Raw genomic sequence first — 27712 nt, forward strand, 5'->3', positions numbered from 1 at the left:
TGATAAAGGACTTGTATCTGGAGTGTGTAAAGAACTCTTACAAATGATAATAATATGACAAATGGTGCAATTTAAACATAGGCAAAAGATCTGAATAAACCCTTCACCAAAGAAAATAAAAAATGGATAATTAGCAGATCCAAAGATGCTCAACACATAAGTCATTAGAGGAATGCAGACTGAAAGTGTAGCGGAATACCTCTTCCATCCTCTAGGCTGGTCATCACGGAAAAGCCAAGCAATACACAGTGTTGACTAGGATGTAGAGAAACTGGAACTCTCATACGCTGCTGGTGGGGACAAAGTAAAATGATGCAGCCACTTTGGAAACCTTGAAAGCCCTCAGTCCCAAATTAGCAAACTGAAAAGCAGCAACATAAAAAAGAAAGATTGAACACCGCGGCCAAATGGGATTCCCCCAGGAATTCAAGGTCGGTGCCACTTTGGCACTTTCTTAAAAAGTTAAGTGTAAGCTTTCCACATGGTCTAGCTATTTCACTTCCTAGGAATCTTGCCCATGAAAAGTGAAAACACATACATATATATGGGCTTGTATGTGAATGCGCATGTGTGTGCTCGCTAAGTCACTTCAGTAGTATCTGACACTGTAGCTCACCAGGCTCCTCTTGTCCATGGGATTCTCTAGGTAAGAATACTGGAGTGGGTTGTCATGCTGTCCTCCAGGGGATCTTCCCAACCCAAGAACTGAACCTGCGGCTCCTGCATTGCAGGTGGATTCTTTACCCACTGAGCCACCATGTGAGTGTGGATGCTCATAGCAGCATTAGTCATAACAGACTCAAACTGGAAACAATTCAAATGTCCATCAGGTGATGAAAGAATAAGCAAAATATATCTAACTATACAATGGCAGAAAGCAAAGAGGAACTAAAGAGCCTCCTGATTAAGGTGAAAGAGGAGAGTGAAAGAGTTGGCTTAAAACTGAACATTCGAAAAATGAAGATCATGGCATCTGTTCCCATCACTTCATGGCAAATAGATGGGGAAAAAATGGAAACCGTGACAGACTTTATTTTCTTGGGCTCCAAAATCACTGCAGACCATGACTGCAGCCATGAAAATAAAAGACACTTGCTCCTTAGAAGAAAAGCTTTGAGAAAGCTAGACAGTGTATTAAAAAGCAGAGACATCGCTTTGCCGACAAAGGTCTGTACAGTCAAAGCTATGGTTTTTCCAGTGCAGATATGAGAGTTGGACCATAAAGAAGGTCCATCTGTGGTGCTAGAGAAGACTCTTGAGAGTCCCTTGGACAGCAAGGGTGTCAAATCAGTCATTCCTAAAGGAAATCAACCATGAATATTCATTGGAAGGACTGGTGCTGCAGCTGACGCTCTAATACTTTGAGCGGGAATAGTCAACTCATTGGAAAAGACCTTGATACTGGGAAGGACTGAGGGCAGGAGGAAAAAGGATGAGATAAGGATGAGACAGAGGATGAGATGGTTGGGTGGCATCACTGACTCAATGGACATGAGTTTGAGCAAACTCCAGGAGATACTGAAGGACAGGGAAGCCTGGTTGCTACAGTCCACAGAGTCGCAAAGAACTGGACATGACTGAGCGACTGAACAGCCACCACCAGCATACCATGGGATACTACTGAACGACAAAAAGATATGAACACAGGACTTCCCTGGTGGTCCAGTGGTTAAGAATCCACCTTCCAAAGGGGACATGGGTTCCACTCCTGGTCAGGGAATTAAGACCTCACATGCCTCGGGGCAACTAAGCCTGAGCACCTAGAGATACCCATATGACCCAGCGAAAGGTCCTGTGTGCCACAGCTAAGACCCCAGTGCAGCCAAATGAACACGTGAATAAATATCACACAAAAGGAGGAATCATTTATGGACACTTGCTACAACACAGATGTCTCAAAAACGTAATGCTAACTCGAGAAACCAGACAGACACAAAGGCCACTTATTTTAAGAGTCTATTTGTATGAAATACCCATACAAGGCAAATTCATGGAGACACGAGGCTAATCAGTGGTTGCTTGGGCCTGGAGCTGTGAGCAGAGGTTGACAAGAGATCTTTTTTAGGAAATGACCTAATAGTAGGTAATGGCCATGGTTGTATAACTTTATATATTCACTGAAAACCACTGAGTTGCGCAAGTAAAAGGGGTGGATTTAACGGTATATAAATTAACTTCAGTAAAACTCTTAAAAAATAAGGGGGAAGATGAAAAAGGTCACCTCCTCTGAGAAGTCCACCCTGACTGCTCAACGTGCCCTTTTCTCCAGGAAACCCTATCTCTTACACTCTGCTTTACATTTTTTGATAGCCCTTAACACCTTCTAATAAACTATAACATTCTCTTCTTATATTTATTGTTTACTGCCCAATTCCCTTTGCTAGAATATAAGTTCCACGAAGGCAGGAGATTTTAATGTTTTGATCATATACACATTTCCCGTGCCTAGGAGAGTGCCAGGCGTACAGAAGGTGCATACAGGTAAATTGAAAACACAGAACGAAATGGAACTTTCCTGGTGGTCCAGTGGCTAAGACTCTGCACTCCCAATACAAAGGGTCCAGGTTCAATTCCTGGTCAGGGAACTAGATCCTGCTGGCCGCAACTAAGACTTGGCTCAGCCAAGTAAATAAATAAATAATAAAAATAAATATTAAAAAAGAAAAAGAATGAAGGAAGAAGCCTTCATTGGCAGATTTCTTCTGAAATCTGGAGCAGGACCCTATAGCTTGTCTCCCCCTTGTCCTCCGCCTGCCTTTTGTGTGTAGAAAAACTTTAGCCAAAGATGAAGTTTTATCAGAGAAGTGAGAAAATGGAGAAGCAAAAGAAAACAGCTAAACAGGACAAAAAATAATTGTTTAGTCATTAAGCAAAGTCCAGGACTTTCATTTTCTCTTTAAGAGCTATAGAGAATATTCTGAGCCATATCCTGTGAGCTGTTTTGCAGACACCAGAACCTCCACCCAGTTCAGTTCAGTTCAGTCGCTCCAGTAGAAGTTAATTACATGATGATCAGACTGTAGCCATTACATAAGCTGCAACAATTCCGAGAACTGATCTCAAAGAGAGGGGAATAAACTGGCCCTGGAACTGCAGACTGCTGCTGCTGCTGCTGCTAAGTCGCTTCAGTCATGTCCGACTCTGCAACCCCATAGACGGCAGCCCACCAGGAACTGAAGACTAACTGTTCTTAAAAGAGTCAAGATGACACTGGTCAGACCACCGATGACCAGTTTCAAGAGGACCACCTCCCTCCACCTACAAACCCTGGAAACTCCCCTTTAGAAGCCCTTGCCCACTGAGGGAGTCAACCTTTGGACACAAGTCCACCCTCTTCCTCGGATGCCGACCTCTGGAATAAAGCCAACTTTCCTTTCTACCAACTTTGCTTCTTGAGTATTAGCCTTCAAGTGGCGGGCAGCCAGACCCCACTTTTGGCAACACTTCCAGCTCTAACATTGTCTAACCAAGGTTTGGTTCTGGGGGGCTTCTATTGGTTCTTAGTAGAACTGTTGCCCAGGTCAAGTTGGTATTTGAGGCTGGGGCAGGAGGAGGGACAGGGTAGTCTCAGGTGACCCTTGCTCAAAGCCCACTGTTGTCTGTCTCGCAGAGTCAGAGGGGACTTATTTTCCCTCTAAAGGGATTGTGCATCCCCCGGCTTATTTCTCTGCAGACGGCCGTCGACCCATGTGCAAAACAAGTTTCCTCCATCATCCTGCTGAATGTGTGTCTATCTCTGTGTGTAGACAGAGGGGAAGCAAGCGGAGGGTGTGTCTGGGGCTTGAGCAGGGCCAGCTCTTTCAGAGGGATGGCTGTGAAGTCATAGCCTGTGCCCTGTTTCTTGCCTTCTACCCTGGAGGCTGCAAGGGTATTCCTGGCACTGGTGATTTCTCAGCTGCTCACATCACACGCTCCTGCCATATTTACATATGGAAAGTTCTCCCTTTCAATAAACATTTACAAACACCTTGATCGACTTGTGAAAATGTGACACTCTTTTGGAAACCAGTCTTCGTGGGCTGTGGGGCTCAGCTATGTATTTTCGTGAGATGGAGGCAGTCGTGCGGTTTCTGGGGGCTTACAAACTTCCCAGTCAGGAAAACCTCCCCCGCAACGGACAGAATAATTTAGAGACCCAGAGCAACGGGAAAAGAAGCTGCTGGCGGTTCCCCTGATGATGAGACTTAATGGGACGGAAAATGGATGCTGTGGGTCTAGGGGCCCTGGCTCCCAAGGCGCATCTGGGGAACAGTGCTGCCAGGAAGGGTTTTCTGAAGCCTTGGTTCTTTGTGCAAGGCTGCCCCTCTGACTCTGGGGGCCTGGGTGGCCACAGGGCTCAGACAGGGTTCCCGGAGCTCCTGGGGCTGGAAAGAGACCTGTGATCGTAAGGGGAGGAGTCAGGCAGCAGTAATTCTCAACAGAGAATTTGGGGAAAGGGGAGGGACATGACTTAGCAAGAAAGGGCAAAGGTTTTCGAGCCAGAAAGACCCAAGTTCAGATTCTAGCTCTTTTTCTTAACTGTTGAGTGACCTGGGGCAAGTGAATGGCCTTCTTTGTATGTCAGCCTCTGTATCTGCGAGAGGAAACCTCAGGCCTGCCTGCCAGACATGGTGAGGGGGTAAAAAGCCCCTCTGTGTGGATGGCCCAGCAGTGGGTCAAGGTCCCTGAATTGCTCCTCTCTAGCTAGACCTATGACATGGGGCTCATTGCGACACAGCGGCAAGATGACAAAGCTCTGGCCGCCCCCAGTCCTGACGTAGATCCGTGCATACTTCCTCTGCAGAAAACTGCCCGTGGGGAGAGACTGGCTCCTAGCTCCTGCTGGCGGCATCATATCCTCCATCTCTGTGGGGTCCTCCGTGGGCCCTGGGTGTGGGGGCTCTCAGAAGTGCTCCTGGGAGCCTGCCTCGGGTTGTGTAGCTTCGTCTCTCTCCTTCCTCCTAACACGACACCCTCCCTTGCCCATTGGCTGCTGGGGGAAGGCTTCCATTTAGTGGTATTTTCCTTTCTCATTTCATGCTGTAATGGAGATTCATTGCTAGTTTTAAATCCATAATTTGCCATGAAACCCTCCTCTCAGGCTGGGCTGAGGTCGGAGTGGAGAAGTAGTGAGTTATTCTTACCCTTTCAAGGTCTCCCTGCCCAGCCCCGGCCTCTCAGGCACTCCCCAGCTCTGGGCTTGGGCAGAATCCCAGGGGTGACACCCACTCTGCCCCACAGGTTGGAGCCAGGAGAGGGCCCTTCACCCCCGGGGGCCTGGCTGGCCCTGCCCCTCCCTCTAAGTCTGCTAGGACTCTTCCCTCAGGTTCATTTCTCATTAAGGGGACTCGGTAGAGAAATGGGCCTTGTGCTGGGCTGACATGCGCCACCAGCTCCATCCTTTTCTGGGCCTGTCAATACTTTTGTGGCATCACTGAGATTTCTCTGTTTCCCAACAGTGACTGTCCTTCCCAGGTGGCGCTAGTGGTAAAGAACCCGCCTGCCAAGGCAGATGTTAGAGACACAGGTTTGATTCCTGGATTGGGAAGATCCCCTGGAGAAGGGAATGGCAACCCACTCCAGTATTCTTGCCTGAAGAATCCCACGGACAAAGGAGCCTGGTGGGCTGCAGCCCACAGGGTCGCAAAGAATCAGACACGACTGAAGTGACTTAGCATGCAGCAGTGACTATAGTCTTAATTGAGGGGTCTTGTGTCTTTCCACCATGGGGGCACTGATGAATCTGCCAAGCTGTGAACTTGTGTGTGTGTGTGTGTGTGTGTGTGTGTGTGTGTGTGTGGGTAAGTGTGCACACCAGTCCATTTGTCCTTCGTGCACCGTGCATACGGACGCACAAATAGGGACCCAGTTAGGTTTCCTGACAGAGGACCCAGGAGGCTACCTGGAGAGAGGCAGGCTCTTGACGGGGCTTTGTCAGGAGGGAGGGATGTGGGAGGCCAAGTCCATGCCAGAGGAAGTAGTGATGGCAGAACTGGTGCGGGCCACCTCGAGGCAGCTGCATTCTGAATGCGACAGGCAAGTGTCTGGAATCTCATACGCAGCCATGGAGCTGCCGGTTTCACACTGAACGGTGGACGCCAGAGGATCCAGGGCCTGATTTCTGCAAATCTCCATGGCCTGAGCCCACATTCCTCTCGGCTGAGCAGTGGAGTCTGTTCAGCATCTCTTAGGGTCATGCTTGATTACAGCAGTGGAAGGACATACTATCCTTGCTCTCAAGAGCAAGGGGAAAGGACTCAGGGAACAGTGACCCCTGAACCAGGATGGAATGAGAAAGAAGCACAAACTGTGGAGTGGCTCTGCATGTCATCTTTCCAGCTCCTCATTTTCCCCAGGAGAAGGAAAGCGGGTCCCAAGAGGTTAAACTTGGGGATCCCATGGCTCACCGCTGGTCAGTGGTGGGACTGGGGCAACGATGCTCATTGCCTCACTTCTGGGCCAGGGCCCTGGTCTGGCTTGGACCTGGAGACGTGCTGGTGCCCCAGGCACGGTGGACGGCAGGGCTGCCCCGGAGAGCCCAGGTCATTTAGTGGTAGTTGGGGGCGGAGTTGGGGGGGCAAGGAACTAGAAATGGAGTGGTGGAGGGCAGGAGCAGGAAGCTGAGCGCCTTGCATACAGCAGACACTGGGTGGACTCCAGCTAACCTTCCTGCCTTCCCTTGGGCTGGGGTTGAAGGCAAGAGATGCTGGAACGGGAGGGGAGGGGCTGGCCCTGGGTGGCCGTGTGGGGGCACCTCCAGCGTTGAGTGGTAAGAGCTTCCCAAGGTGACATCAGGCATCAGGTCACCTCGGCAAGGCCACTTGATCAGACAGCTTAGCTCTTCTCTCATTGGCTGAGTCTGTTCCGACTGCCCTTGGCGATGCTGGGTGAGGTAAGGGGGGGTGTGTGCACCTCTTGCATCAGGCCTCCCTCTCTTTTCAGAGGGACCCGCCTGCCCCCTGCCACCTACATTCAGGCCAAGAGGGGAAGCGCTGGGTTTGACTCCATCCCTGAGGGGTCTCCAACCTCTCTGGAGCCTTGGGGGGTTGCCCAGCATCTGTGGGTCCCCTTCTTCCCTGCACTCCCCTCTGTTATGGATGGGCCCTGGCCAGGGAGGAGCGGCCTCTCCTGACAGCCCAATGAGGCTGAGATGAAGAACAAGGAGATGCGGGTGGGCTCCTTTCCACGAAACATGGCCGATTAGAGGAAATGGGGGACTGTGGTGGGGGGCGCCGTTAGACATAGAAAGAGGGCCATCATGACTCAGCTCTGAAGTCCACACACCACCCGGAGGCTACAGGGACCTTCAGGGAGACACCCCATCTCTGCCGATCTCCCATCAGCAACTGCTTTGGAGGGAGCATCTGGCCTTGAATCCAAGTGTGGACCTCAGAGACCAAGACTCCACCCCCAGGGAGCTTATACTGTAATTTGGAATCGAGGGACCATTCGTCAGCTTCAAGTAACTCAATGATCCCTAAAGCCATGCCCACCTTGTAACCTACAAGAGCAGTTGGGCACAGAGTTAGAGCAAGAAGTCAAAGAGGGGCGCACAGTGGCCAAACAGGGGGAGAAGCAGAATCTGCCACTGGCCCAGGGGGGGTTGGGGTGGCTTGGGCTCCCAAGAGGGCAGGGGAGCAGGAAGAGGGTGGGAAGAGCAAGTTGGGGTGGCCGCGGGTGTGCATGGCTAGGAGTACAGCCGCCCGGGCACCACCTCTCTCCTGGAGCGTCGGGAGAGAAGGGAGATTGTTCTTGCTCTTCTCTCTCCCACCTCCGGCTTGCTTGCTGCCCCAATTTGGGGGTGACTGCAGGGTAATGAATGTGGCAGGAAGCAGACGCATAGCACAAATGTGATACAGCACCTAAGACCAAGCCGGGGCCCAGGCAAAACTCACTTAATGAGGAGATAAGGAAATCAATTCTGCTCGTCTTTCCGGGTGTGCGAGCCTGGAGAGGCCTGCAGGATTCGTGGATTTCTGCCTGCCTGCTGGATGGAACTGCTTCTCCGGGACACAGCCGCCTGATCCCGCAGGAAGGAGGAGTCGCTTGTTGGTTTCTCTTTGCATTGCAGGAATGGCAGTAACAACAACAGGTATAGTAACAGCAGCCAATGCCTGCCTGCCTTGTGGCATAGCAGGTGCTGTTGTGAGAAATGCCTTATGTGTATTATTTCATGAAATCTTCTAAGACTAAGCGGACAGATAAAATTATCTCCCCATTTTACACACAAGGAAACTGAGGCACAGAGGGGCTGAATACCTGTCCAAGGTCACACCACAGGTTTCAAGTGCAGGCAAGTTGGCTGTGGGCTCTTAACCGTGAAGCCGTGTTGCTCTATAAACACAACACAACTCTCCTGTGTATCGAGGATGTATTATCTACCAGGTACTTTTCTCATGATGAGAGTCAGTATGATCCCACTAGTCAGTCCCACCTCTGTCGCTACAGTCACCTGGGGGACATTATCTGAGGCCCTGGCATGTGCCTGTAGGCTGGGCATGAAGGCTGCACACTGCCTTTCAGGCACCCAGTGTAGGAGCCAGACGTGTGAACAGTGGCTTTCAACAGAACATGGCGAGTGTTGTGGTTGAGATGGGGCAGAAGGCTAAGGGAGCCCAGAGCAGGACAGCCAGGCCATGTGGCGTTCAGGGAGGGCTTCCTGGAGGAGGTGATATCTAAGATGAATCCTGACAGGTGAGCAAGAAGCGGCCAAGAGAAGAGAGGCTGGGAAGCGCATTCCAGGCGGAAGCACATGCGAGCTAAGGCACAGGGGTGTGGTGAGTGGAGGGTGCCGTGAGCTGGTCGTTATCTGGGAGCAGGGCCTAGAGAGCAAGCTGAGGGCAGGCCTTAGGGGGCCCTGCGAGCTGGTCATTATCCAGGAGCAGGGGCTGGAGAGCAAGCTGAGGGCGGCCTTAGGGGGCCCTGCGAGCTGGTCATTATCCAGGAGCAGGGGCTAGAGAGCAAACTGAGGGCAGGCCTTAGGGGTCCCTGCATGCCATGGAGGGAGCTTGGGCTTTGCTCTGTGGTGGTGCTTCCTCACCCCTGAAGATCTGCTCAGACTGCGCCCCCCATCCCTGACAGGGTGACCGGGTGGCGCTCTCACCACCGGTTTCTGAGAGAATGACTTTAGAAGCCGGTGCTCTTGGCCCGCTTCAGTTCCGCCTGCCTTTGCTGTGGGACCTGGCTTGTGCTCTCTCTCTGGAGCCACCTGCCCAGAAGGTTAGGGGACTGGGGACTGGGGGATGCCACCGGCGCTGTGGACGTACAGGCCTGAGAGCTCCCCAGCTGGGAGAGCTGCAGACAGAGACGAAGGGAAGATACATTTGGACCTTATTTGTCTGCCCCAAAGTATGTGGGGTTTACATCATCTTAAAGCTGCCCTCTTGATTTAAATTGACTTACTCTCCGTCGTTAAATAATTCATGTTGATGTAGGAAGCGTTGTTTCTACTGGGAGCCACAAGGCAGTAGAGTTAATATTAAAACAAATCAGGAAGAAGAGGGAAATAGGATAGGAAGCCTGGGAAAATCCCTTTTTTAATAATTAACTTGACATCCACAGTCCTCCTCCAGCCCCTGATTTTCAATCCCCCTTACCTTGTTCTGCTTCCTCGTTTTCATAGCACGTGTTACCACCTGATACCCTACGCAGCTACACAACGTGCTGGCTTAATGTTTATTGTGCAGTGACTGCCTCTCTGCTCGAACGCAAGCTCCACTGGGCAGGGGAGCTTTTCTCTCTCGTTTACTAATGAGTCTCTAGTGTCTGGCACCTAATACATGCTCAGCACATGTTTGTTGATCAGATCCTTGGTGCCCATGTCCTCCAGCTCTGGGTCCCCTCCCCAGATTGCTGCCATCCTGCTTTCACGAAGTTAGGAGGATCAAATGCTATTGCCCCCTTACCCCACTGGCCCTGCGACAGTTTTGGTACTTTTCAGTTCAGAGGTTCCTGCAAGTGGGAGAAATAGGAGTGTGTATCATTTCACACATGAGGAAACAGACTCAGAGAGGCTGAGTGACCAGCCCACAGCTGGTTAATGGCAGGACCATGACTGTTGTCTCCACGCCTGTGGCCCTGTCTCTGACACCGTGATTCCAGGGATGGTCTGGGGGTGGGAGGGTGCCCAGTCCTTGCCTTGCTCAGCTTCATAGGAGCTGCCTCTTCCCCTTCTTCCTCTCTGTCTCCCTGGCTCCCTCCCTCTGCCTCCCTGGGGTAGCAGACCCTCAGCTCACAGTTGCTCCTCACCTGACTGCATCTGAGAGCTGGAAACACAAGGCTAATTAACGTGTCTGTGACTCTAGGCTTGGCTGCCGGGCCGGGTTCCCAGGCCCTCCCTGGAGCACTGCAGACTCTGAGTTAGCCCTTTGGCTTCTCCAAGCAGGCTGCCGGCAGATGCATATTTTAACAATGCACATCTGTTGGCTATATAATCTCTTGTATTTGCCCTTCTCACTTGGTGCTTTGATGGAAGACCCCTGGGGGTCTCCCTCTGGTCCAGCCAGTGTTTGCTTTGCAATTTTGCTGGAATACCATCTGATTCTGCTCTCACATCTTCTGCAGGTTCTAATCAGGCTCTTTGTTTAATAAAAAATCTATCCAGGCAAATACAGACAAAATTAGGAACCTCTCTCATTCCTGGAACACAGGGAAGGCAGCATCCCCCCTTGGGATCCCCCTTTCCCAGCCTTGGGGATCTGGCTGGGACACTCCCAGGCTGAGATGTCATGGCAAAGCAGATCTGGGTTGAGAAGCTGGCTGGCCAGGGTAGGAACAGCCCTCTTTCCTCCACTGGCACTGGAGAAGCCCTGTCGGTCCTCCACTGTGAGTAGACAGGCCCTCTTTCCAAAAGGCTAGGTCAGTGTCTGCAGGCAGGGCTGCCCTCCAGGGCAGTAGGTGGGGCTGTGTGCCACAGAGAAACTCAGCCAGAGCCCTGCAGGGCCAGCTCAGGGAGGGGACCCATAGGACTATCTTTAGGGTGGAGACTCAAAGGACCATTCAGGGCTGGGGACCTACATGAACAGGTGAGAGATGGGGACCTAGGGTACCCTTGAGGAGTCAGGGAAGACTACTTTGCCATGACATCTCAGCCTGGGAGTGTCCCAGCCAGATCCCCAAAGCTGGGAAAGGGGGATCCCAAGGGGGGATGCTGCCTTCCCTATGTTCCAGGAAGACTGTGGCAGAGTCTGAGGAAGTTGGAGGAGTGGTGTTGTGGTCTGTATGAAAGGCTGATGGACAAACGCCAGCTTAGGCTCACTTTCTGGCCTTAGGAATTCCACCCAGGCCATCTGGCTGGGGTCTCCTGGAAACTCCGTCTTTCCCCTCCTCAGCTGATCTCCCGACTCACGAAACATCTCCCCCAACAAACCAGCTCTGCCCAGAAGGCAGTGAAAGGTCAGGCCAGTGGAGAGGGAGACGGAGGGCTGAATGCCTCTAGATGTGACCCAAGACAAAATTAAGTCTGTTCAGATCAGACCCTGGGCTCTGCTCGCAGAAGCCTGGCTCTTCACCAACCAGACAAAGGCAGTCCTACTGGCATTTAGAAATATGGACACTGGGCAGAGAGCACTGGTTTGGAGTTGGAAACTCGGGGGTCTGTTTTGAATGTTAAGTGAGCTGTGTGACCTCCCATGAGAGCTTTAGCCTTTCTGAGTCTCAACTTCCTTATCTGTAAAATATCTGGGGTAACTTGGACTTTGTAATCTACCTGAGATAGTACGGATGAAAAGGGGCCTGTGGCTTGGTATGACCAGGTGAAGCTCTGATCCCAGGATGAGAACTTAAGGACCAGAGGCATCCCCATCTGTTTAAGTCCTGTGTGAAGTCAGGAGTGGGCAATGCTCAGGGGCCTCTCAGTTTAGCATCTCTGGTACTCTCTAGAAGGGTTTCCCTGATAGCTCAGTTGGTAAAGAATCCACCTGCAATGTGGGAGATGGGGGTTCATCCCTGGGTTGGGAAGATCCCCTGGAGAAGGGAAAGGATACCCACTCCAGTATTCTGGCCTGGAGAACTCCACGGACTGTATAGTCCATGGGGTCGCAAAGAGTTGGACACGACTGAGTGACTTTCACTTTCACCCTCTAGAAGGGGGTCCAAGAGTGGAGCATGGTGCTGTAAAACCTCTGGAGATAAATGTGTTACAACCCAGGACTTCCTAGTGGTCCAGAGCTTAAGAATCTGCCTGCCAATGCAGGGCACTCCGGTTCCATCCCTGGTCTGGGAAGATTCCACATGCTGCGAAGCAACTAACCCCCTTGTGCCACAACTTCTGAAGTCCACGCACCTCAGAGCCTGTGCGCCACAACAAGAGAAGCCGCCACAATAAAAATCCTGCACACGGCAACGAAGAGCAGCCCCCATTCGATGCAACTAGAGAAAGCCCGTGTGCAGCAAAAGAGACACAGTCAGCATTGCCCCCCGCCCCCACAACAACAAATAAAATAGAATCCAGTCCTCTTAAAAAAGAAAAAACAGATTCTACAACTCTGCTTAGCAAATCTATACTGGCCTTTTGCAATCCTCAAAGATCAGAAAATATATTAGGCACTAAATCCTCCTTCTCTTTTCCCTCGATCCCCACAGCAATCGAAGGCCGGGTCCCATTTCAGCCATATCTCAAGAGAGACGCAGGTGGCAGACTCTCCCCCTGACACAGGGGGCCCGCCACTTCCTGGTCAAGGGACCCCAGCTCACTGACCCTCCAGAGAAGGTTTATTTCTCTCATTCCTTCTGGGGGAGACTCAGAGCTTGAAGGGGGTCTCAGGTTGGCCCCCAGTTTCTCCTCCCCGTCTCAAGAAGCCAAGCTCCGTGCTGGGTGAGTGGTCCTCCAGGGCCTATCCCAGCGTGCTGGCCATGTAGACCTGACGCCCTCTTAAATATTTCATCTCTGAGCAGCCGTGCCTCAGCTGCCCGGCGGCGAGGAGGCAGCACCCCAGCTGTTGACCCTGTTGTCGGACTTTTCAACAGCTGTTCGGGGCAGGGAGTGGCGGGCCAGGGGGGTGGGGGTGGACTTCCCTCTTCTGGCGGCCTGTGCACCCCCCCCACATCTGCCCTTTGCTTCTAGGAGCCTCAAATCCTCACTTGGGGCCACCTTCCCCACCCCCAGGTTAGCGTCGGAACAGCGAGGTAACGTAAGTGGAGGGACTGAAAGTGTTGCTGTGGTGCGATGCAAAAGTGAGCTATTGTTACTGATGCACTGGCCTGGCCCCCAGCAGGCCTGGCTCCATGCTAACAGCTGGCGGGAGGAGGCAGTTGATGGGGCTGAACTCTAAATGAGGATGAGGTGGTTGAGGGGGTAGCAGAGCCCGTCCCCTGGTCTCTAGGCAGGTGTGCCTGGGTCCAGCAGTGGGGACCTCTTTAGGAGGATGTCCCCAGGGAAACTGAGATAAAGAAAGACCAGGGGGCAGAGGTGTGATGTGGCCTAAAAACCTGCAATGGTTTTTCTGGGGATGATGTAGGCAGCCAGCCTGGGCCTCTGCTGAGAGCCAGGATTCCCAGGGAGCAGTGGAGGTGGGAAGGAGCATGGCCAGGCTGGTCGCTGTGGATGCTGGAATCACCAGGAGAGCCTGATGGGGGAGGAGGCTAGATGGGGCTTTGCCAGCACCAGGAGAGGGCAATTCATAAAGAAGGAACTCAGAGATACACCCCCTTCTTCTCTGGGTCTCCATCATCAAACATAGCGCCTGGCTTAGACCATGTGCACAGAACATGCTTCCTGACTGAATAAACAAGCACCCAGGAGCCCTCTTTCGCTTTCTCAGTGGCAGTCAAACACGCTGGAGTTGGGCAGAGTCAGGGGTCGGCTGGCACTGGCCTTCCGATGTCCCGCACAGGGATGTTCACTTTCCCCCTTTTGGTGGGCAGCAGCCCTGTTGTCCAGTGGGCAGGCCCCTCCAGTTTGGCCAGATTCTGGAGCTGAGCCCTGGCTGCTTCTCACAGCATCCTTGGCCGGGCGCAAGGACGGTTCTTACCTAGGACGGTGAGGCGCGCAGGGCGGGACCGGATGGCCGCCTGGATGGCCTGGCACTCGTACACCGCATCGTCTTGCAGCTCCGCCCGCAGGATCTTCAAGTGATGCTCCCCTGACAGGTGGTTCCCTACCACCAGGTACTGCGGGTAACCTGTGGAGAAGGCAGCTGCATCAGGGGGGCTGGGCGGGGTGGAGAAGCCGGCATGACTGACGGGCACAGTGGGCGGGACATCCAGCGGGTGGGGGTGCGGGGTGCAGGGGCTGGTCTTAGGGGGCCGGCAGAGCAGGAGGAGACAGCGCAGGGCCTTGATCTCAGTGTAAGGAGCACAAAAGTGAGCTTCCCCAGGGAGCTAGGACAGCGAGTCTGTGTGTGTGTGTGTGTGTGTGTGTGTGTGTGCATAAAGGTACTGCAGGTTTTAAGTTTAGGGATGTCCGAGAAGCTGCTATTAGAGTGGGAAGGAGCTGAATGTGGACAGACACAATGGGCTGTCACCCTAGAACGCAGCATGCTCGGCTCTGAGGCTTGCCAAGCAGACACACATCCTGATGAGGAAACACACACAGAAAGACAGAGAGACCCAGGCTCAGAGGCACAGAGAAGACAGGGTCAGGGGGAGAGAGAAGAAGGAAACAGAAATGCTTGGAAAAAGAGCAAGAGTGGCTGTGGGGGAAAACTCTGGCTGCAGATGGACAGGAAGTAGCGACCAAGGCCGGCCCACCGGAGCCCAGGAGCCTCTGGCCACTCTGAGCTGTAAGGGACTCTATGTTGGTCGTTCTCACTATGATCCCCCGGGACCCCAGGGCCTGACTAAGCACTTAGGTGACACTCAGGACAATTAAAAATTGGGGGCCTCCTATACCACTGGCGATGAATAATAGATGAATAAGGCTTGAGCATGGTGAATCAGTGAGGAGTTTTCCTGGGGCTCCATGGGTCGAATGGAAATACATCAGGGGCTGTGGCTGCCAGGTTGGGCAGAGCCTCTCTGTCCCAGGTCTTGGGGCCTCGACCTTCAATTTTTTTAAATTTATTTTTAATTGAAGGATAATTGCTTTACAATATTGTGTTGGTTTCTGCCATACATCAACATGGATCAGCCATAGTTATGCCTATGTCCCTTCCCTCTTGAACCTCCCTCCCACCTCCCACCCTTTCCTGCCCCTTTAGGTTGTTAGGGAGCCCTGGCTTGAGTTCCCTGAGTCATATAGCAAGTTTCCATGGCTGTTTATTATGCATAAGGCAGTATATATGTTTTCATGCCACTCTGCATTCGTCTCGGCCTCTCCTTCCTCCCTTCCCACTGTGTCCATAAGTCGGTTCTCTGCGTCTGCATCTCCACTGCTGTTGGGCCCTCGATCTTAGTTCCTTTCCACAGGACCTGTTTTCCATGCACCCCTTTCCCCAACCTCTGCGTGTCCCCACATACAGGGTCCCTCTCTTTCCAGAGGCCCATCCACCCTCTGACAGCCCCAAACTGCTTCTGTTTCTGAAGGGCCTTCACTGGGGCAGAGTGAGTTCTCAGCAGGAGGCATTTGGGCACGTTTGGCCTTTTAAAGAGAAGACTAAGGCTTGAGAGACAGGATCAGACAGGGGACGTGCCATAGTTCTCTTCAAACTTTTCTCAGTCTCTTAGTAGGGGTTAGACGTGTTTGTGTAGCTTCTAAGGATTGGAGCAAGGGGCGCAATGAGTGCAGGGACACACTAGGTTACTGTTAGCAATGTGCTGGTGTTAGCAGAGATCTGGGCTGCCAAAGGTGGTAGTGAGGTCCCCGTCACTGGCTGTATTCAAGCAGATGTGGGACGATCCCTTGTCACGGACACTACAGAGGAGATTTCTTAGGTGCTCTGGGGCCCCTCTTACCCCCATAACCTACGAGTCTTCCAGACGGGAGCGCAGTGTTCCCTGGGGGTGGGCTGTTAAGGGGTACCCATTCCTGGTCAGTGGAGGCAGCAGTGATCCTCCGCCAGAATCCCCAGTATGCTTTTGGGGTGCATCCTGTGTGGCTGAGCCTGTTAGGCTCCCATCTTCACAGCTGGGATTGTCCCCAGCATGCCCTCCACAGCTATTCGGGCCTGGCCGGAGATGCTATATGGCCATCAGCTGTAGCCCCAAGAGCATGGCTTCCCCTCCTGCCTGCCCTTCCTGCCTTCTGCTGGGCTTTGGGGAGGAGCCCGGGTAAGTTGAGCTGGCTCTCCATGGGGCCCGGTGAGGAGCTGGATGTGGGCACTGGTCCAGCCTCTCCCTGCTGCAGCTGCCGTCAGTGTAGCCGGTGGGCGGCCCCCAGCCCCTCTGACCTGCTGCCTTGTGACCAGCTCCTGGCCCCCTGTAGGCATCCTGGCCGGAGCTCGTGTTTCGCTGTCTCGCAAGCCAACAGCAGCCGCCTTCTTTTCTCATAAGCTGCTGAAAACATCAGTGATGGGTTTGTCTGTATTTGCCTAATTAGGCGACGAGTCGTGATGCTGTTCTGAGGACTGGCAGCATCTTTGGAAAACACAGGCCCAGAATCACATATTCAGAGCAAGTTCTAGCTCCTTCCACTAGTACCGTTACTCTCTTTTGCTACTCTCAGGGGAGGTAAAATTATGGGTAGTCTGGGTTCTACAGACAAACTGCCTGGGTTTTAATGTCAGCTCGATCAGTCCCTAACTCTGCTGTCTTGGGCAAGTTACTCTAACTGCTTTGTGCTTCCATTTCCTTGTCAGGAAAATGGGACAATGCTAGTACCTCACAGAGGTATGGGGAAGAATATGTAGGATTATCTATGTAAAGGGCTTGACACAGTAATAGTCTATAAGTGTTAGTTTAAACTCTGTGTGGCACAGGAAGCTCAAATTTGGTGCTCTGAGACAATCTAGAGGGATGGGATGGGGTGGGAAGTGGGAAGGGGGTTGAAGAGGGAGGAGACATATGTATACCTATGGCAGATCCATGTTGATGTATGGCAGAAACCAACACAATATTTTAAAGCAATTATCCTCCAATTAAAAATAAATAAATTAAAAATTGAACATCACAGTGATGTAAGGTAGCCAGAGAGGTTCCTGTCTTTAACAGACAGGGTACAAGCGTTTTGGGGGCTGGGAGTCAGGATCCCATGAATTTGCTGTTCTGTCACTAAGTTGAGTCTGATTCTTTGTGACCACATGGACTGCAGCACGCCAGGCTTCCCTGTCCATCACTAACGATCTCAGGTCCATTGAGTCAGTGATGCCGTCCAACCATCTCATCTCATCCTCTGTTGCCCCCTTCTCCTCTTGCTTTCAATATTTCCCATGCATTGGGCTTGAGATATGTTTGAATCAATTTCTTTCTCAGCTGTGACTTTATTTACCTGCCAAGTAAAAAGAGAAAAAGCCTTCTTCTTTTTTCTTTTTTATAACCCATGGATCATTGTAGATTTATGAGATAATGTCTGAGAAGAATTTGAGCTTCTTAGAAGAAAAATGTTCTATCAATATGAGGGAGTGTATTTATAAATCACTTCCTTCGACTGATTTTTTTCCAGTCTCGGTGGCCAGGAAGATCGGTCTTCAGTTAGGGATCATTCCTGGTGGACTGGATGGAGCCACGTATTTAAAATAGAAGAGGGCAGAGCTACAGCAGACCCAAGCCCCACAACCCTGGGCCCAATCGTATTTCGTGCTTGCTGCACTGTTACACTCACTTTCTTATCAGGCAAGCAAACAATGTTTATTAAGCATATAGTTGTCATCACTGTCATGATGCTATTTTGGGACAAGTGATCAAATCCAGAGAAAATATGTTACCAAGAGTTTGAGTTCACTGGTTCTGCAATGAGAGGGCTAGACTTCCTTCTATCAATGGAGTCAGGTTGGAGAGGAAGCAGACCTCAGTTCGTGAGAGCCTTCTGCCCTCCAGCACTTAGCAAGACCCAGTCTCTGGTCCCAGAAAGTCATTTGTGGAAGTGGATGCCAGAGGGTCAATTATCTGTATGGCAATGACTACCCTGGAGCCATCCACAGTGACCTGGGGCCTCCTCTTGGCCACTGACCCAGCAAGAACCCAGTCCCTGGCTGAAGCTGAAAACAACTGACCAGGAACCCAGAGAGCCTTCTTACCCAGCAGCGGTGCTGAGCCTGCTCAGGGCCACGTGAAGTGTGAACCATTCTGGTTTGGGAAGATCGTGTCATTTCCCCAGTTCCTCTCGGGTAAGGGAGTTCAGAGTCCCTGAAATTGGCTGGTTCCCATAGTACTTAAATTTTATGGCAGCACAGTATATTTTGGAGATGTGATTGTGTATTTTATCCATGCTCAGCTGGGCTGTAGCACTCAAACCTCGGGATGCTATTGACCATTGCTATAATGTTTCAATATACATTTCTGGCAAGATATAACTCACAGTTTAAAATATTAATTTCCCAACCATCCTGTTCCCAAGTGCACTTCGATTTTTATTTTCTTGCAGCTGTACACCAGGAGAGAGGCAAAGCTACTTCTCAGTCGAATACATATTTTTCTGTCCTTCTCCACCCCCAGACATTCCTTGATGGCAGGGACACCCACATCCCTTGTTCTGCATTGTACAGTTCGTGCTAAGCTTAGTAAACAGCCGCATGCTGACCCGCGCCAGGGGAGAATTGCAATGACTGATGGGTGAGTGACCAAGACGATTTCAGTCCTTTTTCTCCCAGGGGAGAAGATGGGTTGCAAAGACATCTGTATGGGCGTAAGGGTTGACATTTACAATCCTTAACAGGTGACAGGGCACGGGTGCCAACCGGGCAGCTCAGACACCAGTCATCAATAGGCACCAGAGCCCACCAGTGCATCTTTGCTGAATACCAGCCTGGGTGGGCTGAACAAGGCCTGGAGTTTATTTCAAACACTTATTTTCTTTTCTCCCCATCGCATGATGACCTCTAAACCCTACCAGCTTTCTTTGCATTTTCAATCAACTTGGTCCCCTTTAATGGATAAAAGGGGGCTTCCAAGGTGACTTAGTGCAAAAGAATCTGCCCGCCAATGCAGGAGACGTGGGTGTGACCTCTGTGTTGGGAAGATCCCCTGGAGAAGGAAATGGCAACTCACTCCAATATTCTTGCCTGGAAAATCCCACGGACAGGAGAGCCTGGTGGGCTATAGGCTATGGGGATGGCAAAAGAGTCGGACACAACCTAGCAATTAAAAACACAGCAACAAACAACAATGGATGGAAGAAGGGAAGAACCAGGTTTTGTCTTAAGTGGGGAATACATTTGGGATCAAGAAATACGAAGGCTTTACTTCTGGAAATCTGACTTTACATGATATGTGTTTGACTTTGGAATGGACCCGCCAAGCCAACCTTGTGTTAGGTTTAGGACTGACAGCCAGAATGGAGGGTTTACTTGTAATTTACCACCAGAAGTCAGAGGGGCCCTCAAAGTCCTATGCATCCTGGACCAGGCCTGCCTTGACTGGCTCTGCTCATGGAATCTACAGTGAAAGCTGAGACTTAATCCCCCCAAATGCCTATGAAGATGGGGTTCCCTAGGAGGGTGTGTGGGTGGGTAGGGCAGGGGTGGGTTCCAGGCCTTCCTAGGGAGGCCTGGGGGTACTCACTTGAGAGGTCCCTGCCCACGCCCAGAGCCAAGCCATCCTTGATCCACAGAACGAAGCCATCGTATTCAGGGATGGCGCACAGCAGTGTCACCGGCTGCCCCGACACCACGGCCTGATCCTGGGGCTGCTGGCTGAAGGAGTACACTTGGCCTAGGAAAGAAACAAGCACGGCGGTCAGTTACTTGCCGGAAGGGCTTCTGCTTGATCTATAGAAGCAGAGAGCAGGCTGGTCCAGGAGACAAGAGCCCCCCAGAGTGCCTCCCTTCCCGCTGGGGCCCAGCAGCGGCTTCCTCACTGCCCCCAGCTCCATTGCCTGCTCACAGGAGCTGGCCACAGCTGCAGGCTCCCTGCCCATCAACCCCCAGTGCACTCACGCTGTGGTTTCGCCATCCTCCAGCCCCAGACAGGCCATGGGACATCCTATTCCCCTTTCCACCTGACGACACCCCCTGCACCTACTTCCACAAGGGGCAGAGGCAGGAGACAGACCTCCAGCCGGAAGCACTCTGGGGGTGTGCTTCAAGAGGGCCGTGGGCATGGAGGAGGGTGGAGAGCTATGAGTAAACCTGGGAACCCAAGGAATAATAGCATCCTTTTAGTGGCTTCCAGGATGGGACTAGGACCAGCGCCCCAAGGAGCCAGGCCCTACAGGACAGAAAGAATGGAGCTATTCATGGAGGGTTAACTGCAATGCTAGCTAGCTGTTATTACCCACAGTTTACAGATGAACTGAGGCTCCTAGGAAAGGAGTGACATGCCTGAGGTCACACAGTGGGCTCCGGTGTAGCTCAAGGGCACACAGTGGGTCCAGGTGGAGTTCAGGGTCACATAGTGGGTCCAGGTGGAGTTCAGGGTCACACAGTTGGTCCAGGTGGAGTTCAAGGGCACACAGTGGGTGTAGGTGGAGTTCAGGGTCACACAGTTGGCCCAGGTAGAGTTCAGGGGCACACATTGGTCCCAGGTGGAGTTCAGGGGCACATAGTAGGCCCAGGTGGATTTCAGGGGCACACAGTGGGTCCAGGTGGAGTTCAGGGGCATACAGTGGGCCCAGGTGGAGTTCAGGGCACACAGTGGGCCCAGGTGGAGTTCAGGGGCACACAGTGGGTCCAGGTGGAGTTCAGGGGCACACAGTGGGTCCAGGTGGAGTTCAGGGGCACACAGTGGGTCCAGGTGGAGTTCAGGGGCACACAGTGGGTCCAGGTGGAGTTCAGGGCACACAGTGGGCCCAGGTGGAGTTCAGGGGCACACAGTGGGTCCAGGTGGAGTTCAGGGGCACACATTGGTTCCAGGTGGAGTACAGGGGCACACAGTGGGCCCAGGTGGAGTACAGGGGCACACAGTGGGTCCAGGTGGAGTACAGGGGCACACAGTGGGTCCAGGTGGAGTTCAGGGGCACACAGTGGGTCCAGGTGGAGTTCAGGGCACACAGTGGGTCCAGGTGGAGTACAGGGGCACACAGTGGGTCCAGGTGGAGTTCAGGGGCACACAGTGGGTCCAGGTGGAGTACAGGGGCACACAGTGGGCCCAGGTGGAGTACAGGGGCACACAGTGGGTCCAGGTGGAGTTCAGGGGCACGCTGTGGGCCCAGGGCACATGGCGAGCCCAGGTGTAGTTTCAGGGCACTCAGTGGGTCCACGTGTAATGTGGCAGGGGATGCGGCTGAGGGAGCATGGCATTGTCTCCACCCATCCTCCCGCCCTTTCTCTTCTGCAGCAGACCCTGCTCCAGCCTCACTGTCACTTGGAAGCAGACCATCAGTGTGGCCCCACCCCTCCCCACACACTCCTCCCTGAATCATCTACCTTAGCAGGTCGTGGCTAAGGTAAACAGACACACACAGTAGGTACAATACGCCAGGCATTGTTCTGAGATTTAGAGATATCAGCTTGTTAGCATGTTCATCTTCATAACAACCTATGAGGTTGGTGCGATTTTTATCTGCGTTTTCCAGATGAGGACATGAGGCCCAGGGAAGGGAAAAATATTAACAGAAGCCTCACATATTAGTTACTCACAAGTGCCCTGTGTACCTTCCCGTGGCTATCACGTGCCCACAACACCTGCTGGAGCCTTATCAACCCCGTGTCACAGGGACTCAGCACACGGAGGCTTGGAGGTTTCTAAATTGTCCAGGGAGGCTCTAGCAGCAGGACCTGGGCTGTGAACCCAAGACTCTGGCTCTGAGGACCGTGTTCTCCTCTACAGCGAGCGGATCTCTATGCCTGGACCTGGAGGGATTGCCGAAGAAGGGGGTGTCTTGTGACCTACATTTCCTGGGCAGCCACAGCTGAACCGACGATGGGGCATGCCGTCAAGGAGTGGACCTTGATGTCCACTGAGCTCCTGGCCCACAGTGCCATCTGGGCTTCACATACAGTCCCTCCTGTAACTGACTACTATTCAGAGCAGAACAGCTCCCATTTTACACCAAAGAAACCCAGATCAGAGAGGCAAAGTAACCTGCCCAAGGTCACACAGCTAATGAATGGGGTTTGATCTGAGGGTCATGACTTCTAAGTTTGTATTTTTTTCCCACAGCCTACTCTGCGGACACAGATACACAGCCGAGGAAAATCGGACCTGGTGGGCAGGCTGTTCCTCCACCGGGAGAGAGTCAGGGTGGCCACAGAGGTCTCAGACACTGTCTGCTGCCCATCCTGGGGACACAGAGCTCCAGACTGGGGCCAAGCTCTCAGCAAGAGATGGCCCTGAGAAGGGAGCCACTGGGGAATGTCCCCGAGGGGCACTGGGGATGGCAGAGGGGGAGAGACAGAGGTCCACACGGCAGAGAGAGTGTGTGGAAAGCAGGAAGGTAGTAGGTTTTCAACTGGATGAGATCTTGGCTGGGTCTCTGAGGAATCTCATTAAAAATCAAATTGGCCCTGAATTGTGGGAGTAACACTTTTTATTCTGATTTGAGCTTTACAAATTAGATTTCATAGGACATTTTCATCAGCTCTGTGTGGTGGGGTGTTTTTTTTTTTTTTTCTTTTTCTGTCTCTTCAAGTTCTCTGTTGTAATTAGACTGCTTCTGGCACCAAAACAAGAGAGAGAGAAGGAGGAAAGAGATGAGAGGAGACAGGGAGGGAGAGAGTGGAGAAGGAGCCAGAGGGAGAGGGGATGGGGAGAGTGGGAGAGAAGGAGTGGAGAGGAAGAGAGAGACGAGGAAGCCGGCAGGGAGAAGAGGGGGAGGAACAGAGAGGGAGGAGCTGGGATGACAGAGAGGCTGCATGGGCAGCAGACCAGTCCTCTCCCAGGCCCCTTCTCTAAGGCTCTAATGATGATTTCACAGTGCATTCTTTTATCTCAAAACCTTTCTTGCAAGAAGGACAGTGTCAAGACAGCCACCATAGCTGCCAGAGACTGTGTGATCAGAGAGAATTATCAGGTTGTCAGCTGGGAGCCACGGGTGGGGGTGGGGGTGGGGTTGAGATGAACAAGCCCTCCGCAGCAGAGCCTGAGCCCCAGGACTGCCCGTGAACAGGGAGGCCTGTGGTGGGAGCACCGCCTTGCTTCCTCTTGGTATCGGCGAGGGGACCTGGAAAGCTGGGGTGCAGGGGGCATCCCAGGTGGAGGTGTGGGCCGGGGCGAGGGTGAGAAGCCTGAGGATGGCGGAGTTGTCGGTGCCCCAGGGAGAAGAAGGGCTGTCACCATGGAGACTGGGGCTGGAGGGGCCGGAGGGGCTTGGAGGGGAAGGTCCCGGGAAGCAGGTGTGGAAATGGACACTGAGCAGTCACTACTTCTCCTTCGAGGCTGCCTCAGAGCCAGGAGTTGGGGCAGGGCCAACAGAAGGGAGCCAGAAAGGAAGGAAACAGAAGTGAGCCTTCAGTGGATTAGGGTCCCCTGATCTACTCCAGCAGGCTTCAGAGAGAGCTTTCGGCTCTCACATGTTGTCTGTTTGGATCCCCTCAACTTTTCCACGGAAAGAATGTTTCTGGAGGGAGATTGGTACCCAGGATAGTCTTAACTGCTGCTGCTGCTGCTGCTGCTAAGTCGCTTCAGTCGTGTCCGACTCTGTGCGACCCCATAGACGGCGGCCCACCAGGCTCTCCCGTCCCTGGGATTCTCCAGGCATGAACCCTGGAGTGGGTTGCCATTTCCTTCTCCAATGCGTGAAAGTGAAAAGTGAAAGGGAAGTCGCTCAGTCATGTCTGACTCTTAGTGACCCCATGGACTTCAGCCTACCAGGCTCTGCTGTCCATGGGATTTTCCAGGCAAGAGTACTAGAGTAGGGTGCCATTGCCTTCTCTGGAGAGTTTCAACAGGCTGCCCCAAAAGACATGGTTTGCAGATTATTTGTGGGGAGGGTGCACTCTGACAATTTGCCTTTTCATCGTGTTTATTCTGGCTGTACTGGCTGGCATGTGGAATCTTAGTTCCCCTGACCAGGGATCGAACTTGTAACCCCTGCAGTGCAAGTATGCAGTCTTAACCACTGGACTGCCAGGGAAGTCCTCAGCAAAATTTTAATTTTTGCACATTAAATTCAAGCCACTAAGAATGATTTTCTCTTTCAAATCAACAAGACCCTTTCTCGAGTAGCACCTAAGCTAGGTGTCACTTCTAGAGGAGATGAAGGTTACAGCGTTGAAGATGGAGAGGAGAGGAAGGGATGGACCAGTGGGACAGGCCCAGGGGCCTCCCCTTCAAGCTGAGGAGCCCCAGGGGATGCGACGGGCAGACACGGAGGGAGGTTCTTGTCTGAAGAATCTCCTTACCAGTTCCTTCACTTCTGACTTTCCAGTCCAGAGAGGTGAAAGGCAAATGATCATTTTCTATAACCTCCTGGGCATTATATTGCATAGGCGAGAAGCTTCCAGAGATGCTTTGTTTATTCAGCACACACTTATTGAGACCTGCCAGGAGGCAGAAATTGCGTTGTCTGGTGAGAAGGGGGTGAATGCGACCTGGTCTGTCCCTCCAGGCGCTCACCTCTGTGGCCTCCGCCCTGCCCCCATCTGGCAGCTCTGATCCAAGCAGAGCATGTGCTGGGCCCAACAGGGTCCTCCTCTCACTGTGGACTCAGCCCCCTGTCAGGTCTCTGCCTCAGCTTCCCATCTTGTCCAGTGACCTCCTGCTGTGGAGCCCGGCAGCTCATGTGACCTCCCTTTTCAGGCTTTATTTTTATTTAGTTACTTTTATTTTTTTAAACTGGCATATAGTTGATTTACAATATTGTGTTCATTTCAGGTGTACAGTAAATAGATTCCATTATATATTTATATTAGTATATTCTTTTCCAGATTCTTTTCTATTATAGGTTATAACAAGATATTGAATATAGTTCCCTGAGCTATATAGCAGACCTGTTTTATATATAGTAGTTGTGTATCTGTTAATCCCAAACTCCTAATATATCCCTCCCCTACTTCTCCCCTTTGATAACCATAAGTTTGTTTTTTATGTCTGCAATTCTGTTTATAAATAAGCTTTTTCTATCATTTTTTTTAGCTTCCACATATAAGTGATATCATATGATATTTGTCTTTTTGTCTGTTTAATCTCTGGGTTGGAAAGATCCTCTGAAGGAGGGCATGGCAACCTACTCCAGTATTCTTGCCTGAGAATATCCTTGGACAGAGGAGTCTGGCGGGCTGCAGTCCAAGGGGTCCCAAAGAGTTGGACATGACTGAACGACTAAGCACAGCATAGCACTTACTGTTGTATAACTCGTTATTATATTGGAGAAGGAAATGGCAGCCCACTCCAATATTCCTGCCTGGAGAATCCCATGGACAGAGGAGCCTGGAGGGCTACAGTCCATAGGGTTGCAAAGAGTTATTATATATTAATATACAGTTATTATTATATTAATAATATATTATCATAGTTATACTAATAACTATATTATATAGCCATTTTATATTAATATAATTATATATGAACATACATTATTATATACTACATATAATCTTTAATATTATTACATATATTATTATACATAATATGGTATATTATCATATATAATATTACCTATTAGCAATATTACATTAATATAATTAATGTTATAGTTATTAATATAATGCCATTATTGGGCCTTTCCTGGCCATCCGGTGGTTAGGGCTCTCTACTTCCACTGCAGGGGGTACAGGTTCCATCCCTGATCAGGGATCTGGGATCCCACATGCCTCAGGGTCAAAAAACCAAAGCATGAAACAGAAGCAACACTGTAACAAATTCAATGAAGACTTTAAAAATGGTCCACATCAAAAAAATCTTTAAAAATATAATACTATTATTACATAAATATTATTATGTAGCTGGTTATGTGTTATAAATAGTATTTTTATTCTCATAGAATTAATACATAGCTGACTTTCATTGAATGAACCACATGAACTAAGAGGTTTACAGGGGTTATTTGAGTTCTTTCCAGTTGGTCCTATGGAATGGGAGACCCATGGGAAGATGCTGTCACTAGAAGCCCAGGGCGCTAAGTGATGGAGAAGGGGCAGCAGGCCAGCAGTCCTGTGTCAGAGCCATAGCCTGCGGTCCTTTACTAGGCAGTCCTAAGCCCCCGGGGACGCACAGATGTGCCTGAGACCCCCTTCCCCTGCCCTTGACTCGAACTGAAGAGAACTTCAAAGGAGAGAGCCAGGGAGGAAACCCAGTGGAACTCTCCTGCATTTGAGAGGTTGGGGGGAGGATGGGGTGTGGTCCTGGTAGGGGCTGCAGGCCATCTTCCCTATCCCCTCCCTGGAGGATGGTCCCGTCCCAGGAAGCGAGAGGCCCTCCAGGGTCTTTCAGAGCCCCTGGGGTCACTTTCCCTGGCCCATGTGTCTCCTGGCATGTCCAGGCTGCTGTGGCTTGCCTGTGCCAAGACAGCACCTCACCAACTCTGCGACTTGCCTCTACCACACTGAGGCGGGGCGGGGAGGAGGAGCCTGTGTCTCCACACTGAGCCCAGAAAGGGGATGTGACCCCCCAAGGTTCACTGAGTCAGGATTAGGGTCTGGCTCTCACAGAACCCCCAGCTCAGCAGGCCAAGGGCGGGAGCGGAGGCGGAAGTCTGAGCAGGTGGGGGCTTTGGGAGCCTTCTCTCCAAACCTCAGGAAGCGGGGGCCGCCACCGGAGGGAAGGATGAAGAGCAGGGAGGGCTCTGGGGAGCCCCAGGCTTCGAGCCACGTGTGTGTTCCTTGTGCTCTGAGTCCAAGTGGGGATGAAGGTGGGGAGAAAGGATGAGGTGGCGGCAGGACTCTCAACTCCTCAGCGCCGGGAGGGACAGGTGCAGCTGCTGCCTGGCCTGAGGTGGAGGGAGGCACTGGAAGAAGTCCCCCGGGCCCCCTCACCCCGTACCAGCCCAGCTCTGAGCTGCCCCTCCCCCAGCCCTGCTGCCCTCTCCTGCAGCTGGCTGCCCCCTGCCCTCTGCTTGCTGCTCAGCATCTCTCATGACTTCTCCAGACTGTTCTCAACGCCCCCCTCCACTACCCCTCACTTCCTCATCTCTACCAGCCATCAGGCTCTCCAAAGGGGCCGCCCCTCTCAGCCCTGACCACATGGCCCCTCACTGCAGTCTCTTTTTTGGGGACTCGCCGCAGGTCATGTTAACATGGAGCGAGCCATCACCATCTGGCTCTGGGAGGTCCCCACTGTCTTCCAGTAGAACATCTGAAATGCTGAAGACCCCATGACTGTCTATAAGCTCACACACGTGTGGCCCCTGATCTGAGGTCACCTCTCAATTTCCAGCTACCTCCTGGGGAGGGGAGAGACACTGTGCTGGCTGAGGTTGGGAGGACCAACCCTCCAAGAGTGATGTCTTTACATCCGTGTTCTGGGGACCTGGCTACCTCAGTGTGTGCATGTGTGTGTGTGCGTGTGTGTGTGCGTGTGTGTGTGCACGCATATATGTTGGTGGGGTTGAGTCGGTTGGCTTCCAGGCCCCACCCCTTCTCTAGCCAGACCTTTTCTGCTTCTATTCCTTGTCAACCACTCACAATTTTGCTCAAATAAACACTTCTCACTCTTTTAGAATATTTGAAAGCCTCTGGTTTAGAATTTTTGGGGGTGGAATTTTTCCTGGGACTAAAATACATGCTGAGAAGGCCAAGGCTTCTCTCTGCTGTCAGGGTTGCTGTGGGTCTGGACAGTCTTTAAGGTCCCAGGGGCCTCTGGCATTGTCGCCTCACTCTGACTCTGTGTGTGTGTGTGTGTGTGTGTGTGTGTGTGTGTGTGTGTGTGTGTGGTGAGGGGCGTGGGG

At 51.9% G+C, this 27712-nt stretch overlaps 1 protein-coding gene across 2 annotated transcripts in view; it reads right to left on the reverse strand.

Annotated features, from left to right (window-relative positions):
* The window catches only part of KIRREL3 (kirre like nephrin family adhesion molecule 3), a 609605-nt gene that overhangs the window by 81500 nt on the left and 500393 nt on the right, over positions 1–27712 (reverse strand). For both annotated transcript variants that reach the window (XM_069565440.1, XM_069565439.1), the window contains exons 3-4: positions 19513–19662; positions 13950–14099 (exon numbers count right to left, since the gene is read on the reverse strand). In XM_069565440.1, the coding sequence (XP_069421541.1) occupies positions 13950–14099; positions 19513–19662 (300 nt within the window). The remainder of the gene's footprint in view (positions 1–13949; positions 14100–19512; positions 19663–27712) is intronic.

The sequence above is a fragment of the Ovis canadensis genome, chromosome 21 (assembly GCF_042477335.2).
Source record: "Ovis canadensis isolate MfBH-ARS-UI-01 breed Bighorn chromosome 21, ARS-UI_OviCan_v2, whole genome shotgun sequence".
Taxonomy (NCBI): domain Eukaryota; kingdom Metazoa; phylum Chordata; class Mammalia; order Artiodactyla; family Bovidae; genus Ovis; species Ovis canadensis.